At 39.4% G+C, this 21,050-nt stretch overlaps 3 protein-coding genes across 8 annotated transcripts in view; 1 reads left to right on the forward strand and 2 right to left on the reverse strand.

The window, feature by feature from the left end:
* Positions 1–1,756: 1,756 nt before the first annotated feature.
* On the reverse strand, positions 1,757–7,546 carry LOC103511903. Of its 3 annotated transcripts, XM_026825517.1 has the most exons (4): positions 3,472–3,747; positions 3,363–3,403; positions 2,722–2,904; positions 1,763–2,219 (listed from the first exon to the last, which is right to left on the reverse strand). In XM_026825517.1, the coding sequence occupies exons 3-4, from the start codon at positions 2,900–2,902 to the stop codon at positions 1,849–1,851; spliced, it is 552 nt and encodes a 183-aa protein (XP_026681318.1). In that variant the 5' UTR covers positions 2,903–2,904; positions 3,363–3,403; positions 3,472–3,747; the 3' UTR covers positions 1,763–1,848. The 3 variants fall into 3 exon arrangements, with proteins under 3 accessions (XP_026681319.1, XP_026681318.1, XP_008474869.2); XM_026825518.1 differs by lacking the exons at positions 3,363–3,403; positions 3,472–3,747 and adding an exon at positions 7,414–7,546 and having other exon boundaries at positions 1,757–2,219; XM_008476647.3 differs by lacking the exon at positions 3,363–3,403 and having other exon boundaries at positions 3,430–3,747.
* LOC103511899 (phosphofurin acidic cluster sorting protein 1-like) lies at positions 4,148–8,001 on the forward strand. The gene is made up of 3 exons (XM_026825519.1): positions 4,148–4,418; positions 5,195–5,311; positions 7,442–8,001. Exons 1-3 carry the CDS (start codon positions 4,229–4,231, stop codon positions 7,555–7,557), a joined length of 423 nt encoding a protein of 140 aa, XP_026681320.1. The 5' UTR covers positions 4,148–4,228; the 3' UTR covers positions 7,558–8,001.
* Positions 8,002–16,619: 8,618 nt separating this feature from the next.
* Positions 16,620–21,050, reverse strand: part of LOC103511898 (short/branched chain specific acyl-CoA dehydrogenase, mitochondrial) — an 11,444-nt gene continuing 7,013 nt past the window's right edge. Inside the window, exons 5-12 of one of the 4 annotated variants that reach the window (XM_026825521.1) lie at positions 20,907–21,050; positions 20,462–20,632; positions 19,759–19,884; positions 18,670–18,852; positions 18,257–18,392; positions 17,673–17,851; positions 17,369–17,416; positions 16,620–17,199 (exon numbers count right to left, since the gene is read on the reverse strand). The exon at positions 20,907–21,050 is cut by the window's right edge and continues 1 nt beyond it. In XM_026825521.1, coding sequence (XP_026681322.1) covers positions 17,673–17,851; positions 18,257–18,392; positions 18,670–18,852; positions 19,759–19,884; positions 20,462–20,632; positions 20,907–21,050 — 939 coding nt within the window. In that variant the 3' untranslated portion in view covers positions 16,620–17,199; positions 17,369–17,416. Of the gene's footprint in view, positions 17,200–17,239; positions 17,596–17,672; positions 17,852–18,256; positions 18,393–18,669; positions 18,853–19,758; positions 19,885–20,461; positions 20,633–20,906 lie in introns of those variants that run through there. The other 3 variants (XM_026825520.1, XM_017445175.2, XM_008476641.3) reach the window with 3 other exon arrangements.

Here is a 21,050-nt window from a genome sequence, read left to right on the forward strand (position 1 = left end):
ACTAACATAAGATAAACCTCTCCTCATCTACTAACACTCTGGTCGGTAGATACCTGCCCTCTCTAGTATCACTCTGTGGGTACAACCTCCGCTACTTTATTTACTTCGTTTGGTTTTTCTTGTACTATACTAAAGGTAATTTGGATATTTTATGTACTATGGAACAAATCTGACGACCCTCAATTCCTGAAAAATCAGAGTAAGCTCGTCCTATCATTTGTTCCATATATCCAGATATAAGCTAAGTAATTAAGAATCGTCTCCTTTTCGGAAAAGATGCTTGTCGCTCTAGAATGAGCCCTTGTGTGCCTGATGTGGATACTGGTGTTAGTCGGGACACCTGATACGTCTGGATTGTCTATCTGTACTATACTATAGAGGCTGCGATTACTAAGGACCGCCCAGTTATAGGTTAGAGAAGAGAAAATGACGAAAGAGGATGGAGGCTTCTTTCTTCTTCGAGTTTGCCTGCTGAATACCCATTCCTTATTCCTTAAAACATGAAAAATACCGGCTGGAATGGTGACTCTCAATGTGTCACAGTTGAGTATCTGATCAGGTTTAAAAGGAATACGGATGGATTAGTTATCGCATTCCAAACTCACGCTTCCGCGTAGGTGAGTCTTTTTTAAACAAACCGGTTTGGTCAATCGGACGGAGGTCCGCTAGTGAGATCTCGACTAGAATCTCTCCGGCTGCTGTTTGCGGCTGGGGAGACTTGTACCCTTTTCCTCTCCTTTTCTTCTTCTTTTCAGCTTAGAATTAACCAGAAAAAAAAAATTTTATGTATATAAGCGAATAAGTTAAAACAAGCTAAGTGTCAACATATGGTACTGCTGGTTCGGAGGAGCCGGTTCATGCACCCTTAGGAAAGGAGTAGGTTAGTCTTTCGTCTCTTCTCTCGACCTGGCGAACTGTTCGATTCCTCTTCGCTTACGGTGGTTTTGCGGCACTCTCTTCGGTTACTTCTCACCTGTCAAACCGCCGGATCCACCTGACAAACCCTAATCCTGCCTGACCCCCACAATAAGGGTAGTTGAGGCCTCCAGATCTAGTACCATTACAGACTCACATTTATCAAAGAAACTCAAAGCAAATGGACTACAATTTGCAAGTGCAATTCCGTTTCTTCCTATGTTTCCTTTTACTTTCATAGGGCCTCGCTTGCTGGATAAAATCTTATATTCTGTTCACCCGACTTCCCCCCGGAATTTCTTTCTCTCTTCAATATGATACCGACTGCAAAATGACTTAAGACATTGGGAATATGGTATTCGGATTGTGTAAAAAGTTTACAGTATGGGAACTTGTGGTCAACTAAGAGGACTAAAGGTCCACCTGAAGCTTGTTAGTCGTAGCCCCCCTACACCACCGCCTGGTAGGTTTGGCTTTCTATCTTGTTTATCCTGCTCGAATGAGACTAAAAAGTCCCTTGACTCCAGCAGTCTAAACAAGGTATCATGTATTTTATAGGTTTAAGAAAATAATACAATCCGATTGGGGGATGAAGAAAGTTCCTGTCTCAAAATTACCCCTTAAAATGGTTGTATTGGAAATCAAAACTACCTCTTCAAATGGCCATGGCTCAAAACTACCTCTTCAAATTTCCATCGCTCAAAATTACCCCCCCAATTGGTTGTCTTGAAAATCAAAACTACCTCCCCAAATGGAGGGCTCAAAATGACCTCACCTCACTCTGCACACGAATCCCAGTTTCATTGAAAACCAACAAAAAATTAATCATGAAACTTGGTGGAGAGGTTTTGTGAATAGTCGACCTGTTCTACCAAACTTAGAATGTGTATGTGTTACCGGAAATCTATATAATGCCGGCATTCTATAGAATACCTACCTAGGAATGTATTCTATAGAATGCCTAGCTTTCTTAGGCAAAGTGAATAATGAAATCGACAGTAATATGATATTAAATGATTTGCCTAGGCATTTCATGAAATGTATTCTGCACACGAGAACTTCATACTCACTCGAAAACGTCCAATTGACGAACGTGAAATCCGTGAGATCTGTGGTAACATAGTCCTCGCTCGAAGCCAGCGTTGTGCTTTCGTTGTCCGGGGGGAACGTCAGGAACTGCGCCCCGTGGGGGATGTTCCAGTAGTTGTTGACCACCTTCTTCGTGGTAGTCTCGTTGCCAGCATCCTCCATGGGGAGATCTATCAGGAGGTGCGTCTGGTCCGTGAAGTCCTCCCATGCCGTGCCTGCAAGCACACCCGCGCCACTGGGGGAGTTTTATCATGACGGAAAGTCCCACAATTAAGAAAGGAGGAGAAAAAATGTTGCCTCCCACCTGTCTCATTTAATGACAACTTTGAGTCAAGTGGATTAACTTTTAGCCGTATGTTGGTACTTATTATAGTATGTACCATGGTAAATTTTATGGCTTGACTTGTACTCGAACCACCAACCTCCAGATCACTTTTAGCCGTATGTTGGTACTTATTATAGTATGTACCATGGTAAATTTTATGGCTTGACTTGTACTCGAACCACCAACCTCCAGATTCGAAGTCCACCGCGTTAACCACTACACCACTAAGAACATTTTAGGTTGGGTTGGTCAACAGTGTCCAACGATAAGCCAACCCTACGAGGTTTGTTAGGGGAGGTTGGATTAAAATCATAGAATATCTTAAAAATACTTGATTTATGAAATTCAAATGTAAAATACAGGACACGGAGAATAGATAGGTATGTTCTTACCTAGCTCAGCTGATTTGCTTTTATTATGTGCCAATATTTTTTTGATGAAAGCTTCATAATCGATGGGGTCTCCATGCTTCAATCGAATTTCATTGTATTCCAAATCGGTTGTGTTTTGATCGTCGCATTGAATTTGATACAGGATATTGCATAGGATCAGTAGGGCTCCCTTTAGTGTCATTACTACAAGGGACAATACAATTAGAATTTAATTTTAATATGGATTGTTTGCTTTGCTTTTCCTTCTAGGGATAAGAATATAAGCAATTATCTACATTAAAATTTTTGTTGAGTACTTCTCTGACGGATTAAGAGAATGAGAAATTTAGAGAAAATCAAAATAACTAAGTACCTAATTGCTGAGTCATAGAAATCCCAGGTCGAACAAAACCCAATCTTTATCGGTAAACAAAAAGAAGCACAAAAAATGTAAACGTCAGACTTGGTCACTGCACTATTACACCAAAGTCACTTTCAGGGAAGTACTTTTGTGAACTTCGATATTAAATTGATACAAAAACATTTTTACAGTACATATACAATTAGACGTACAAGCTTTTCAACAATACAAATAACTGTGTAGTTCGGGAATATAGGTACTAAAAGGTAACAGATAGTAAAAAAGTTTCACTTTTACCTACCTCAAAGAAGAAATAAAAATCCGGGGGTTGTTTGGGGGGGGGGGGATGTAGTTTCACTTTTACCTACCTCAAAGAAGAAATAAAAATCCGGGGTGTGGGGGGGGGGGGGATGTCGAGTCCAAAAGTGACGTAACGGGACGGCTTGTCACATTTTGTCCGAATGACACAAATTCATGACGGAATCAGTAAGAACGCTTCAGTACATTGTTATCTCTGTACGGCCGAATTCCACATTCTTCGTAGGTGTCGGGAATTTTCTTGTAGGAACTCTCAGTTCTCGAGAGCTATGAAGACTGGCCAGACCTATTCTTTGTTGTTGTATTATCAGACTCACAAATCAGACGGGTAACACCTGAATGGTTTTGCTTCCTCCGCTGGCGCTGGGTTTGGGAATTTTTTTGGAGTGGAAACTGTTGTGGGACTGGACTAACAGCACAATTCTCAGCTCTCAGAAAATTTGGGGTTTGTCCGTTTTGATATATTCTGACTTGAAAAAATTAATGGTTTCCTGTTCAGAACTTGAGACCAAGTTTATGTGGGTAGTAAAGGGGAGCAGGTGCCTGTAAGGAATGTCTGACTAGAGATTCCAATTCGGAGGGGTAATCACATTAAACTTGATTTTTTCTTTAAAAAGAGAAAAAAATCCCTACGTTTTTTCTTAACTCGCATTTGATTCACATCCCTTTTTTTCGATATTTATTCCTTAGCGATTACCAAAGTGATCTCACTAAAGCTAAACGAATCCATTCTCATTCTAATTCAATTCTCATTTTAATATTTACAGGGTGGATCAATCAGTTCAGCTGAGCACAGAATACCTCGATCTCCAACTCGACTACTGGCTGGTCGCTTCCAAACAATCCGAAATGGGTACCAAGTCAGATCTGCTCTCCTATTCCAGCGGATCCAATAAGAAGGCGGAAAACTCCAGTGGAAAGCTCAGTATGAAGGGAAACTTCAAGTGTTTGCAAATCATGAGGCTGTCGTCGCTCGGGGAACAGCCCAACTCTTGCTCGTTCAACATTTGCTTCTCTACCAAGGAGAAGAAGCAAAAGAGTAAGTTTTTTTTTCTCATTATTAAGAGAAAAGATAGAACAAGAGATAGAAGTAGATAGAGAGGAAGAGGTAGAGTCCTTGGCACCAACGCAGTCCCCGAAATCAACGAAGTCGAAGCTACACTGCCCAGAACCACAAGAACAAAGTTAGCGCAACTCCGGTCCGGCTGGTGCAAGGACCTACAGAGCTACATGTCCAAAATAAACCCAGCAATGGTAGACCTCTGTCCGCTCTGTAGAAACTCCACACACGATGTCCCTCACCTATTTGATTGTACAGCAAAACCGACTGATTTGGACCCCACCTCACTGTGGACGGATCCTGTTGCAGCGGCAAACTTCCTCGGTCTTGAAACTGTTTGATCTAGCCAGCGTTAACAACAACAACAAGAGGTAGATTCGTTTAAGTATAACCCAACTTTTAGGGTTTGTTTGCCCCTACATCTAAGCCTCAGAGTGGACTTTTTGTGTTCGTAGGTAACTGTAACGACTGAGGTCTTATCGGTCCGAAATCAAAGAGAAAACAAGGACAGGATAATGACTGCTGAAACCTCCAAGGATAAGAAAAAGCCAAGTCTTCCGAGAACGAACCCCATCTGTTAAGGATACAGTTCGTCCTGGGCGGGAATCGCTACCTGGCGATTACGAGTAACAAGGCAGGAACGCTACTTTCTAAGCTAACTAAGCTAGAAGGCTGGCTGTAACTATCTTTCCATCGTTACAGGGAATAATTTTATTCTTGGCTTAATTCCATTTATTGTTTCATCTTTGTTTCAGTCATGAGGTTAGGCAAAAAGAAGGAGAAAGAGAAGGACAGCGACACCAAAAGTCAATTCGTGGAGGGGGTATCCCGCCTCATCTGTTCACCAAAGACTCACAATGTTCCTTTAAGAGGTAATTAAAAAAAAAAAAGTCCAAATAATTTTCATAGAACGTCTTTTTGTCTTCAAGACACATACATTTAATAACAACAATTAAATTGCTGAGAGGATGACCCCTAGTCCCTAGAATACGGGATTATAGAGAGTTAAAAAAATGATCTTTTGACGTGATACGACGATAATAACAGTGGTCATTTTTAAACTACTCGAATACAACTGAAAAGTTCTTTTACCTTAGTAGTAAGACTACTACGACGATTATTCTGGTCAAATTCTTAAATTATACTGAGGATAAAATTCCATGCTGGGATTGAACCCGCGCCCTCCTGCTTACCAGGCGAGCGTCTTGACCACCAAAGTCAAGTCAATCAGCCCGGTAAGTATGTCTTATGGCCGGGGTGCCACAATTAGAGTTTTAGTTTAACTCTTGGATTAAGCAATCTGTTTGCCAGCCTAGTTAGCTTGGGTTGGTGGCAATTTTGTTAGAGCTCATTTTGAGGGAGATTTCTTCAGTGGGAGATTTTGTAATCGCGCCAGCCTAGTTAGCTTGGTTGGTGGCGCGCCTGCCTTGTAAGCGCTAGGCCGCGGGTTCGATTCCTGCCCGGGGCGGATTTTATCCTGACGGGATGATGTTCGTTCTCGGAACGGCTGGCTTTTGTAAGCGCTAGGCCGCGGGTTCGATTCCCGCCCGGGGCGGATTTTATCCTGATGGGATTATGTTCGTTCTCGGAACGGGTGGAGCTTCTCCTTAGCTTGTCGGTCCAGCTCTCTTCTCTCTTCTGATTGGATGAGGAAAGGATTCCACGTACTTGGCGGAGGAGGCTTGGTTGTCATGGTATAAACTGTGAATCGAACAAAATTGAATAGAATATATGTATTTTAAAAATTAAAAAGACAATTAAGATTCGACTTTCTTCTTCTTTTTCCTCTCCTTTTCCCATGTTCAGATGGGGTCGGCGTTTGTCGTCGGCCTCTCAATCAGCTCTAGAGTGATCGCCTGGAGGCTAACTGGTTTGGCTAAACAAATTTTTCTGAGTGGATGCCCTTCGCACTCAACCTTCGCTATTGATTTAGGTAGCATAAGGAAATTTGGACTAGTCTATGAGTTGACACTGTGAACTCTCAGTGGTAAGGTCGGCCATAAAAGTTACAAAATTCCTTATTCCTTACCCATAAAGTCGTCCAGTTTGAGCTTCTTCTTTTCTTCGGAGGTGAGATTGGATAATTGACACAGCCAGGAATCATTAGCTCGGAATATCATATCATGTTCTGTTAGGTCTGCATAGTCCAAGCTGATTGTGGTCATAGGTGTAGTCCTTGTGTCCCGAGTAAGATCTCGCTGTTCGTAGAAAAGCTTTTCCTCTGCGAAAGAATTAATAGAATCGAATATAGAATATACCTTGTTTATCCTGCTCGAATGAGACTAAAAAGTCCCTTTACTCCAGCAGTCTAAACAAGGTATCATATATTTTACCCCCTCCAAATGGGTGTCTCAAGAATCAAAATCATCATTCCGATTGGGGGATTAAGAAAGTTCCTGTCTCAAAATTACCCCTCAAAATGGTTGTATTGGAAATCAAAACTACCTCTTCAAATGGCCATGGCTCAAAACTACCTCTTCAAATTTCCATCGCTCAAAATTACCCCCCCAATTGGTTGTCTTGAAAATCAAAACTACCTCCCCAAATGGAGGGCTCAAAATGACCTCACCTCACTCTGCACACGAATCCCAGTTTCATTGAAAACCAACAAAAAATTAATCATGAAACTTGGTGGAGAGGTTTTGTGAATAGTCGACCTGTTCTACCAAACTTAGAATGTGTATGTGTTACCGGAAATCTATATAATGCCGGCATTCTATAGAATACCTACCTAGGAATGTATTCTATAGAATGCCTAGCTTTCTTAGGCAAAGTGAATAATGAAATCGACAGTAATATGATATTAAATGACATTTCCTCCTATCCTGTCTTCATTCTTTCTTCGATTTCGGGACGATAAGACCCTAGCAGTTACAGTTCCCTCTGTCAAACCTCTTAAAGAAAGCAATCTGTTTGGTTGATTTCAAATTTTCAGCCGATCAGATTAATCCAAAAGTTCAACTCTAGTACTCACCTTTGACTGTTTTTCTCTTCGTTTTCAGTTGCAATAGACGGTACCGAGTGGTCAGGCGTGAAATTTTTCCAGCTCTCCGCACAATGGCAAACTCACATTCGTCATTTTCCAGTCTGTCTGTACAGCACCACCGTCGACTCTTAAGGCAATTCTCTCCTTAACTTTATAGCGGATTTCACCAGAGACTTAATGAGAATTTTCACTAATGGGAGAATTTTTAATGATACAAAAAGGAGCTTTTAATGGTTTAAAAAGGAGTTTTTAATGATCCAAAAAGGAGGAGTTTTTGAAAACTCCTTTTTGGAACAATAAGAATTCTCTCATTGATGAAAATTCTCATTAAGTCATTGGTGAAATCCACTATTAGTCGTATTTTATTATGCTCCTCTGTGCCCACAGAGGTGATTTTTTTACTCTTTGGGCGTCATGGCGCCACCACACTTGCTGCCACGGGCCACTTATGTTTCAATGGTTATGTGAAAGAGGGTCTCTGAGTGACATTTTGCTATTTCTTGATGAAAATTTTCAAGAATTAAAGAGTCTGTAAGTTTGTCTCTCATGTTAAGGGAGATGTTTTAATACATGGGTTTCTGTGAGTAAACACCATGGAATATCTCCTTGGCGAAAGTGCCACAGAGAGGACTAATAAAATACGGCTTTTTTTTCTCCCTTTCCCAACTAGGTTTATGAAATCCTTCTGTCAAAATATCCCTCCCTTCTTGTACTCCCCTCCCTCCTATGTACTCTCAAAATACTCAAAAGTTTTTTTTATTATTATTTAGATATTATTAAGTTTATCTTTTCTTTATTAGCAAAAAAATATTCAATTTTTGTACCATACCTATAAATGTTTACCCAGTATATCAGGGTTGATAGGTGATAGGGTCCAAGCAAGGTGATAAGAAATTTTTTTGAAATTCAAATGACCGCCTCAAAACACACATTTACCTCTGTGGTACTTTTTTCCCCCACAGAGGTAATAAGGGGACGCCATTTTGAAATTGAAAAATCACATTTTTTGTTTTTTTGACACTTCAAATTTTTTTAATGACCGACCGAGTTGAGGAAAATAGTGGCACTAAAACCTTCCATGCTTCTCTCTACTATGAAACATGTGATGCCTCTGTAGCCCTGCAATATAGGGGTATCATTATCAGTTTTATAAACCTTAATACAGCTGCTTGTGTAACTGACTTACTCGTACTAGTTCTAACCCACTTCTAGATGGGTTAGTAATAATAATAAAATGGTTTGATAGAGGGAACTGTAACATCGGAGATCTGTCCTGAAATCGAAGAGAGAAGGACTGGATACAAGAAAGCCAGCCGTTCCGAGAACGAACCTTACCTGTTTAGGATAAAATTCGCCCCGAGAGCTAGCGTTTACAAGGCTGGCGAGCTACCCTCCAAGCCATCTAGGCTCGCACTTCAACTTTTTTCGATTACGGGGTTTTCAGCAGATATCTACATAATTATATCCTCTTTTTTTTACAGAGGTTTGATAGACGAAACTGTAACAATGGATGTCCCTTTATCCCGAAAGCGAAGAAAAAAGGAAGACAGGATTGGAGAAAGCCAAGCTGTTTTGGGTGTGAACGTTATCAGTATCTGTTCTTGTTTGTTTGTTTATCCTGTTGGAATAGAACTGAAAAGTCCCTTTGTGGCTTTTCCCTGCTCAACAAAAATAACTACAAATTTTCCCTCCAAGCCATCTAGGCTCGCACTTCAACTTTTTTCGATTACGGGGTTTTCAGCAGATATCTACATAATTATATCCTCTTTTTTTTACAGAGGTTTGATAGACGAAACTGTAACAATGGATGTCCCTTTATCCCGAAAGCGAAGAAAAAAGGAAGACAGGATTGGAGAAAGCCAAGCTGTTTTGGGTGTGAACGTTATCAGTATCTGTTCTTGTTTGTTTGTTTATCCTGTTGGAATAGAACTGAAAAGTCCCTTTGTGACTTTTCCCTGCTCGACAAAAATAACTACAAATTTATACATACCTTGGACACATCTACATTGGCCATGACTAGAAATATGTTGGCGATGTCCGCATTGGAAATCCACATCTTGGATCCGTTGAGGATATAATGGTTGCCGTCCTTGGTAGCTGTGGTCTTCATTGCAAACGCATCCGACCCTGAACCAGGTTCTGAGAGGGCAAAACTGCCGGCCTTTCAACATAAGGAAAAACGATTTGAGGTTTGAACAACACTTGCTCAGAAAGATGCCTAACAACTACATGAATCGCCTAGATCCAAGAATTGAAAGTAAATGTAATATTTTAACCCTCCCACTTCTCTCCTTCGTTTTCGTTAATTCTTCTTATTGTGGTTTAAAGGTGTGTCCAAACATAGTGGACTGGCCGTCGATCGACGAGGATATCTATGTTGTCGAGGCAGTGTGGACGTGTCAGTCGACATCGATCTATGACCGGTCGACAATGTGTGGACACAGCTTTAGGAAGTCGAAGGTTATAGAGTATTGTGCTTTATTTATTTTTATTTGGAGAAAATGTTCAGTTTCTCTCTCTCTCTCTCTCTCTCTCTCTCTCTCTCTCTCTCCCTACCCTTATCCCCTCCCTTTCTTTCCTTCCTGAGCTATGTACATTTTCGCCCCCTGATCTTCAGCCAAAGACTTCTCTTCTCTTCCTTTCTGTTTCATATTCTCTCAGCCTCTTTATATTCTAGAATCCAGCCTCAGCCTCTTCCTCTCAGCCTCTTTATGACCTGATAGTCAATTCCCAGCATTTGATACCAACCAACCATATTCTAGAATCCTGGATAATCTACTAGAATTACTAAATCCTTGCCAATTTTTTCCATTCTTTCTTCCACCAATTGTTACACAAACCTCCGTAGTTGCTATCAACCTCTCAACCTTTGTTTTAGTTACCACAGGGTGTAAAGGCTACTTAGAGATGTATTAAGAAAAGAATCAATGTAGTCGAGTACATTGCCAGCCCAAATTAACGAAGCCATCGTTTCACAGTTCATTTAGAAATGCAGTACTTTTAGAGTTTTTTATGTGTACTTTTTTGCCCAGTTCTACGTACATACATAGGTATTAACTGATAATAACATTGTTAGTGTAGGACTCAGAAAACGGGTTTATTGACTGGCAAACAATTGATATTTATATTAATACTATTAATGATTATGTTTATTACTCTCTTCCCTGTGACATATCTTATCGTGTTGCTTTGTAGGTATCCTACTTACCCCGCTTTCAAACAATGTTTTCAGCACGGTTTCGTCTATTTTTTCCTCACTCTCCATCTTCTGTACATAGGGGGCTATTGTCTCTTTGGCCAACTTTGCAACTGAAAGGAAAAAGGCAATAACCTTTTTATATTTTGATCCCTTTAGATCCCTTTTTTTGGTCCCTTTTTATATTTTGATTTACTCTTAAAACAAAATGACTAGGGCCATGTAGATTATGTCTATCCTCAAGCCCTGTACAAATACAATTACAATTAACTTGTATTTACTTAACTTTACATGGCTTTACTTATGTTAAGGCGGTCTCTTCCTAATCCCTTGTATGCCATGTCCATTTTTGTTTAGGACTATTGCACTGATGATGGTTTTACTTACACACTTGTTGACTTAACTAAAGATCTCTGTTGTTTGTTTGTTAGGCATCTATCCAATTTTGTGTTCCCAAGATCATGCCGTGTCCATTTTTGTTTAGGACTATTGCACTGATGATGGTTTTACTTACATACTTGTTGACTTAACTAAAGATCTCTGTTGTTTATTTGTTAGAATGCCGTGTCCATTTTTGTTTAGGACTATTGCACTGATGATGGTTTTACTTACATACTTGTTGACTTAACTAAAGTTCTCTGTTGTTTGTTTGTTAGGCATCTATCCAATTTTGTGTTCCCAAGATTGAGCAGGATATCTCTCGTTTTGTTACCTACTCACCTACCTGTATCTTTCATCAAAACTTCCTCTTCGGTCAAAATCGTCAAAGGTTGAACCAAAGCTTGGTGAACCGTCCTCTTGTGTTGGAGGGGACATTTCATTTGACGAGATACCTGGAAGCATAAGATTAAACACACAAATTCGTCAATGTCAAAAATTCAAATTTCACCTATTTTATAATCTGCATTGATATCTTTGTTAGTGGTGGTCGAAGCACTCACCCCATAAAAGGAGGGCGTGAGTTCGATCTCCAAAAGATCCAAGGCATAGCATAGTTATATTTTTACTTTCTATTACCTACTAAAGTAATGAGAAAGTAGGTATTGTTTTCTATTTCTATCGAACCAGTGTTATTAACCGAATCAGTCCACACAGTATCTTGTCCAACTAAAATATTGCACAGTGCTGATAGCATCGCTTATCATTAAAAAATAGAAAGTAAAAAATAATAATAATAATAATAATAAAAAATCGGACTTTTCATTAGTCACATTTTACTAAGAAAAATATTTTTCGTATTTTTTACACTTTTTTTGCCGACCGATTTTTTTCGAACTTTTTTTCCGTCAGCAAAAACTCACGATCTATTTGTACAGAAGATACCTCGGATACTCATGTACCCTTCTGTGTTAACTAACCCATGTATAACTTACTATTATAGCTATGTATAACTTATTAGTCTAGTATATATTTCGCGTGCTAAGTGAGGCAAGAAGCCCACACTTACTAAAATAGTATACAGGGTGTTCTAAATTTCTACCTACCTACCCCAGAACATGACTGGTTGAAACATCGAGGCATCAAGGGAAGTTTTTTTTTTGAAAACGGAGAATTTCTCAAAATCAAGTCTCCCAAAGATCCAAATAACTAATATATTTTGACAAACTTTCTTGACTTTGAAGTTTTAATTTTTAAAAGCAACTTTAGGCATTTCTTTTCCAAGAATAATCCAAATTCCAAATGCTTCACATAGAGATTCACGCAGTTTTCACATCCCTCCCCACAAAAAAAAAAAAAAAAAAAAAAAAAAAAAAAAAAAAAAAAAAAAAGGTTGGCTTTGATTTTTCCCCCCCCCCCGGGACGATATAGAGGTGCAAAGAAAACATGCTAACTTTTATGTTTTAGAGTTACCTAATTACAAATTTACTTATCAGAAACGACAAACAACTTGGAATTGATGAGAACTCGAATGAGATAATTCCCACTGGGCTGGCATAGTCATACTTTACTATTATAGTAAACAGTTTAACACAGGCACGGACTCGGGGAAATCCACTGACGTCATGTGCGCCCCAAGAAGAACATCAAAACATCATAGTACTTAGGTAATCTAGAATAATCTGGATTGGTATTCTGGACAAATTGACTGTTGATCAAAAGGTGGCAAATTTTTGCTGACCAAAGATCACTATCTTGAGGGTTGGTTGGTGGCGCGTCTGCCTTGTAAGCGCTAGGCCGCGGGTTCGATTCCCGCCCGGGGCGGATTTTATCCTGAACGGATAATGTTCGTTCTCAAAACGGCTGGCTTTCTCCTATCCTGTCTTCCTTCTCTTCTCTCCTCTCTTCGATTTCGGGACGATAAGACCCTAGCAGTTACAGTTCCCTCTGTCAAACCTTTTTTTTTTAAGATTAAAGTTAATTAATTGGCTGTCGAAAGCATAGGTACCCCTGCTTCAAAAGCATTCGAAATACAAAAGATTTCTAACCCGGGGTCCTGAGCTTAAGAAGGTCTTTGAAACCCCCACCTAAAAACACACCTGAACATTATGAGTCGAGCTATGACATGATTTGAAGTAGGTACCTAATGTTCAATTGTGCAGTGCGCCTCAAATGATATTATTGCGGATGTAAATTTATTCACAAATCTGTTGAACATTAATTACTAGGAGCCTATATAGGTGTATTGTATCTATTGGTTCTACACATATATGGCATGGATAGGTCAAATTGCTAATTTTTGATGTCTCATAGATCACCAAATTGGAAATTTTGCGTGCACTGATAGGTTGCATCTCAGCAGGTGTGAACTTTGGCTTGTGGTATAGGTAAGTACCTACCACCTATTTTTTCCCTAATGCTCAATGTTATGACAAAGCCAAAATTCATTAGTTACGGTTCGGATAATAGATAAGGTTCGTTCTCGGAACAGCTGGCTTTCTCCTATCATTTACCTACAGTTCCAGTTCCCGGCTCTATCAAACCTCTAAAAATAGCACGACCCAGTGAGTGAGGACTATCTTGTTGGTTATGATACCTTGATCCTCTCTTTCTTCGTTAGTGATTTTTTCATCCAACCAGCCAGAAAACGGTAGGTAAGTTTATCTTTTCTTTATTAGCAAAAAAATATTCAATTTTTGTACCATACCTATAAATGTTTACCCAGTATATCAGGGTTGATAGGGTCCAAGCAAGGTGATAAGAATTTTTTTGAAATTCAAATGACCGCCTCAAAACACACATTTACCTCTGTGGTACTTTTTTCCCCCACAGAGGTAATAAGGGGACGCCATTTTGAAATTAAAAATCACATTTTTTGTTTTTTGACACTTCAAATTTTTTTAATGACCGACCGAGTTGAGGAAAATAGTGAATTTCAATTAGTTTCCAGCAAGAAAAGGTTAAAAAGCAAGCAGTTAAAAGGAAAATACGATCCATTAGACTACAATCTAAGGTAAGTTTTGTTCAGAGTTGATTTCCAAACTCAAGGTGATTTTGTATGGTCCAAATTCCTCTTTGCGGCATGGTGCCTGGTGTGCATACTTGCGTTGGCCAACGTTGTGAAAGACAAGTTAAAGCAGAAATCTGTATTACTCGAGATCATAATTATATTATGCTTACTAATGTAGGTATCATTCTTAACGACCAGTGTGAACAAGTTTATGTTAAATTTGTTGCTAACCTTTGAGCATGCTCAAAGAATGTTGGTCATAGTCCCGAGTCCTGATCATGCTTTCAGTCAACCAACACTTGAACATTAACTTATTTTAGATAATGTGTTTGACCACACGTACTACCTAGTTAACTCCAGTGATGCTTGCCATGGTTCATCTCCATGTGACCACTTCAGTCTTCAATTCCATGATGCATGTGTATAATGAACTGAACATTCTGACCAACTGGCATGTGAGTTCATAATGGCAGAGACTAAACAGTGATTTATTGACTACTGTGACAGCAGTGTGGCAAATTAGGATGTAGGTTTCACAAATGATTAAAACCTTGAGGCAAGCCCAGTCATATGCATGTCTGATGAAAGATTCTGAAACTGTAATATTTGTAACGAGAGCCCACACGACACCATCCACCTCTTCAATTGTCCATCAAAGCCCACACAACCACTGGATATATGGCTTAGGTGGTCATTTAGAGGAAGGGAATCGGTTCTTCCATAAAAGGCATGCCACTCCAAAGCTTTATAGCCCCGACTTGTTCTACTTACATCGGTTTGGGCTAGACGGGGTAGGTACTTTTCCTTCTGCTCCGTCGTTCCCAGCTTGATGATCAAATCGTTGACTAGAGTGTTTTGAATATCCACTAGAATGCTCACTGAAGGGTCTACCCGAGCTATTTCTTCCACTATGAGGATATCAGTCATGAATGAGAGTCCTGGACCTCCATACTCCTGGGGTATTTCCACACCCATCAGCTATACGAGAGAAATGGTAAAGGTTCAAGTCAGATGAGGGTTGATCCCCTCCCTTTCTTTCCTTCCTGAGCTATGTACATTTTCGCCCCCTGATCTTCAGCCAAAGACTTCTCTTCTCTTCCTTTCTGTTTTATATTCTCTCAGCCTCTTGATATTCTAGAATCCTGGATAATCTACTAGATCCTTGCCAATCTTTATAGCCCCGACTTGTTCTACTTACATCGGTTTGGGCTAGACGGGGTAGGTACTTTTCCTTCTGCTCCGTCGTTCCCAGCTTGATAATCAAATCGTTGACTAGAGTGTTTTGAATATCCACTAGAATGCTCACTGAAGGGTCTACCCGAGCTATTTCTTCCACTATGAGAATATCAGTCATGAATGAGAGGCCTGGACCTCCATACTCCTGGGGTATTTCCACACCCAACAGCTATACGAGAGAAATGGTAAAGGTTCAAGTCAGATGAGGGTTGACCACAGGGTGTAAAGGCTACTTAGAGATGTATTAAGAAAAGAATCAATGTAGTCGAGTACATTGCCAGCCCAAATTAACGAAGCCATCATTTCACAGTTCATTTAGAAATGCAGTAGGTACTTTTAGAGTTTTTTATGTGTACTTTTCTGCCCAGTTGTAGAATACCTATAGGCGTGTTTACATAATTACATCTTATATTATACATCCATATTCATTTACTACCTATTTATGTGGAAGAGGAACCTGTAATAAGTAAAGAATGAACAAAAGAGGAAAGATTGTAAAAAAAGAGGCTGAATAAACCCCGAAATCCAAACACAAGTCCGAAATGACGTTTATTAAACTTTCGATACGATAACATCCATATTCATTTACTACCTATTTATGTGGAAGAGGAACCTGTAATAAGTAAAGAATGAACAAAAGAGGAAAGATTGTAAAAAAAAAAGAGGCTGAATAAACCCCGAAATCCAAACACAAGTCCGAAATGACGATTAAACTTTCGATACGACCAGGATTCGAACCTAGATCTTCTCAGCGCTAGAAAAGTTGCTCTTTCTGGATTGTGAAGGTCGCAGAACTGCCAAAGAAGTTTAAAATTGTCAGACTTGTCTTGTGTTTGTATTTTTCTATTTAAATAGGATGCACCCTGCCTAAAATATTTAAACATACATAGGTTGGGTAGGGTTGTCCCTATTCAGAGAAACCTATTCAAGTAGGTTTATATTTTAGTGTTTAGTAATTTATGATTTTTATTTTGTCTCTCCATGATGCTTTCTATGTTGTTTATTTGAAATATTGTAAAGACTTTATTTATGTCTGTGATCTAATGCAGGACAGAGAGAGTTTTCCAACCTTGAATTTTCTTCCTTCTCTATCTCACCTCTCTGCCCTAAATACCTTCTCTTTCCCGTTTATGTATCTAAAAAATCTAAATCATGATCCCGTTTATGTATTTTTACTACAACTTTCACGTATAATATGAAACTATTATTCCCAATTTAACTCTGATCTGTCTTGCTTGGATCACACAGTGAAGTGTAGTTATTTTTTGTAGTCCTCTTTTTTTCAATTTGTCAAATCTATTCATATTATTTTGTGTTTTATATTTATTTTTTATATTATTTGTTTTTCACTTTCTTACTACATACTATATCTCCCTGCCCGAAGGGTTGTACACGCCCTTTCTTTAGTCATTTTGACTGGAAAAATATAATAGAGAGAAAAATATTATATAAAACTTGTGATGAAGTATTTAAATGGTATATTACAATGCAATACGGCGTTGGTTTTATTTTTATTGATTAAAGTAAAAGTGAGGGATCCATTGATGGACGCATAAAAGTATAAAACTAGGAAATGTTTCATAAAACATGGAAATTACTTACATATATGGATCTACATGGTTATTGTTTTTTTTTTTTTTTTTTTTTCTTGCCCATTGGTGCATTTTTTTAAGTGAAAGTCCTTTATCAACGGTAGTCATGTTGTGGAGAAAAACGCACATTTTAGAGATTTAGGCGCAATGCACTCTGGTGAAACCGAGTTTCATGAAACTCATTGTGCATTGACATATGAAACACGTTTCACGATTGTGCATTGCGCCTTAGAGCAACATGATGAATGGGAAAAAATTAAAATAAAAAATACAATAATAGGTTAAGTTCGTACCTTAACCATACAAGGGGCAAATAGTGAAGTGAAAAAATAACGTATTGGCTAGGAGTCTCATTCACTGACTTTTCTCTCTTGGCAGGATTCTCACACTGGGCGCCTTAGAGCAACATGATGAATGGGAAAAAATTAAAATAAAAAATACAATAATAGGTTAAGTTCGTACCTTAACCATACAAGGGGCGAATAGTGAAGTGAAAAAATAACGTATTGGCTAGGAGTCTCATTCACTGACTTTTTCTCTCTTGGCAGGATTCTCACACTGTTCTTTCACAGCAAGGACCTAGCTAGTGTATTCCTTGGCAATATATTTGGCTATGGTGCTGAGTTGTATATTGGAGGTGCCCTCATAGATTGTGCCCACCTTACAATCCCTGTAGTATTTCTCTTGAGGATAATCTTTGGTGAATCCTAGACCTCCCATCCAGTCTATACATTGCCTGGTAATATGGCCTGCCATCTCTGTGAATGAAAGGAAAATTATTTACTGAATAAATCGCACTGACTTTTTTACAACACAATATTGCCCTAACTAGGACCTAGCTAGTGTATTCCTTGGCAATATATTTGGCTATGGTGCTGAGTTGTATATTGGAGGTGCCCTCATAGATTGTGCCCACCTTGCAATCCCTGTAGAATTTCTCTTGAGGATAATCCTTAGTGAATCCTAGACCTCCCATCCAGTCTATGCATTGCCTTGTAATGTGGCCTGCCATCTCTGTGAATGAAAGGAAAATTATTTACTGAATAAATCGCACTGACTTTTTTTACAACACAATATTGCCCTATCTATGAGAACAAAATACCTAATTATTAATATACCTTATTTATATTGTCAGCTAAGATTTGAAAGTCCCATTATGCCAACATGGTCTTATATGGCTTGATTTTCATGCTCAAATAGGTATGAACCTCTTATCTTATGACTTAATTTTCAATCCTATACAAAATTTCTCTTTAGACTTGTTTGGATGTAATGGCGCTACCACACCAGCTGCCAGTCCAAACTAGTCCAAAGAGAAATTTCGTATGATGAATAAGAAAATAGTCACATAATAAAATACGGCTAGATAATATCTATAGTAAATATAGGTCCTTAATTCTTTTTACTTCAGCTGCTTACCGGACGCAAAGTATTTAGCCATGGAAGCTTGTTTGATAAAAGGCTGTCCGGCCTCTAGTAGTCTAGCTGCATTGTAAGTCAGAAGCCTAGCACACTCTACTTGCGTAGCGGCTTGGGAGATTTGATGCTGCACAGACTGAAAGCAAAACAACACAAACATATAAATAGAACTTTGTACTAAAAACATACGTACATAGTAAGTTATCTATTATTTTATCTTCATTAATTGAGAATTTGACCACTCACAGTATCTAATAGAATTTTGAAGAGCTTTGTGTCGATTTGATGAACAAAGCTACATCCTATATCAGTCAATTGTATCCCAGTTTCAACTTTGTTTCCAGAGTCCAGTTAAGTATTAGATTGTTGGCAAATCAAGAATGTCATTCAATCCCTACCCCTCCATTACATACCTGGAAGTCAAATATCCTATGTCCAAACTGAGATCTCTCCAGAGTATATGGAATGGTAGCATCCAGACAGCCCTGTGCTAGGCCCGTCATTTGGGCTGCTATCCCTATTCGGCCCTGGTTCAGAAAGCCGGCCGCTATTTTGTATCCTTCCCCTACTCCACTGATGATGTTTTCTTCGGGGACCTAATAAGGAGACAAAAATTTGCTCGTGTTGGTTATACATTGATTTATGTATTTGTTATCTATGCTCTGGAAGATCATAACATAAAGATCACTGAATCAGAGGGCAGAGTCTACTTTGATGAGGCATAGGTTAAGTACCTAACGGGCCACTTTAAAAGCCGGACTTTACTAAGGGCTGCTATCCCTATTCGGCCCTGGTTCAGAAAGCCGGCCGCTATTTTGTATCCTTCCCCTACTCCACTGATGATGTTTTCTTCGGGAACCTAATAAGGAGACGTAAAATCACTCGTGTTGGTTATACATTGATTTACGTATTTGTTATCTATGCTCTGGAAGATCACAACATAAAGATCACTGAATCAGAGCAGAGGGCAGAGTCTACTTTGATGAGGCATAGGTTAAGTACCTAACGGGCCACTTTAAAAGCCGGACTTTATTTGATAAACTTGATAATAATAATGGACTCTTGAGTGGAAGGTAACCACTAGGCGAGGTTCACACCGGAGGCGTTCTCTACCACTTAACCCTTAGACTTCCATTATTATATTCTCAAATAAATTAGGATAAAATTCCATGCCTCGGCTGGGATCGAACCCACGCACTCCTGTTTACCAGGCGAGCGTCTTGACCACTACACCACCAGGGCAGGTTGAGAATTTACCCTATGCCCGATTCATAGGGCTTGTCTAAAAGCTAGACATTGTGTAGTAAACTTACCCTGACATTATCGAAGTGCTCTCAAATAAATTAGGATAAAATTCCATGCCTCGGCTGGGATCGAACCCACGCACTCCTGTTTACCAGGCGAGCGTCTTGACCACTACGCCACCAAGGCAGGTTGAGAATTTAGCCTATGCCCGATTCATAAGGCTTGTCTAAAAGCTAGACATTGTGTAGTAAACTTACCCTGACATTATCGAAGTGTAAGCTACAAGTTCCGGACGCTTTCATTCCCAATTTATTCTCCTTCTTGCCCACACTAAAACCTTCCATGCTTCTCTCTACTATGAAACATGTGATGCCTCTGTAGCCCTGCAATATAGGGGTATCATTATCAGTTTTATATCTAACCTTAATACAGCCGCTTGTGTAACTGACTTACTCATACTAGTTCTAACCCACTTCTAGATGGGCTAGTAATAATAATAAAATGGTTTGATAGAGGGAACTGTAACATCGGAGGTCTGTCCTGAAATCGAAGAGAGAAGGACTGGATACAAGAAAGCCAGCCTTTCCGAGAACGAACATTATCTGTTTAGGATAAAATTCGCCCCGAGAACTAGCGTTTACAAGGCTGGCGAGCTACCCTCCAAGCCATCTAGGCTCGCACTTCAACTTTTTTCGATTACGGGGTTTTCAGCAGATATCTACATAATTATATCCTCTTTTTTTTACAGAGGTTTGATAGACGAAACTGTAACAATGGATGTCCCTTTATCCCGAAAGCGAAGAAAAAAGGAAGACAGGATTGGAGAAAGCCAAGCTGTTTTGGGTGTGAACGTTATCAGTATCTGTTCTTGTTTGTTTGTTTATCCTGTTGGAATAGAACTGAAAAGTCCCTTTGTGACTTTTCCCTGCTCGACAAAAATAACTACAAATTTATACATACCTTGGACACATCTACATTGGCCATGACTAGAAATATGTTGGCGATGTCCGCATTGGAAATCCACATCTTGGATCCGTTGAGGATATAATGGTTGCCGTCCTTGGTAGCTGTGGTCTTCATTGCAAACGCATCCGACCCTGAACCAGGTTCTGAGAGGGCAAAACTGCCGGCCTTTCAACATAAGGAAAAACGATTTGAGGTTTGAACAACACTTGCTCAGAAAGATGCCTAACAACTACATGAATCGCCTAGATCCAAGAAGTGAAAGTAAATGTAATATTTGTAACGAGAGCCCACACGACAACATCCACCTCTTCAATTGTCCATCAAAGCCCTCACAACCACTGGATATATGACTTAGGTGGTCATTTAGAGGAAGGGAATCGGTTCTTCCATAAAAGGCATGCCACTCCAAAGCTTTATAGCCCCGACTTGTTCTACTTACATCGGTTTGGGCTAGACGGGGTAGGTACTTTTCCTTCTGCTCCGTCGTTCCCAGCTTGATGATCAAATCGTTGACTAGAGTGTTTTGAATATCCACTAGAATGCTCACTGAAGGGTCTACCCGGGCAATTTCTTCCACTATGAG

The sequence above is a fragment of the Diaphorina citri genome, unplaced genomic scaffold, assembly GCF_000475195.1.
Source record: "Diaphorina citri unplaced genomic scaffold, Diaci psyllid genome assembly version 1.1 scaffold765, whole genome shotgun sequence".
Taxonomy (NCBI): Eukaryota; Metazoa; Arthropoda; class Insecta; order Hemiptera; family Psyllidae; genus Diaphorina; species Diaphorina citri.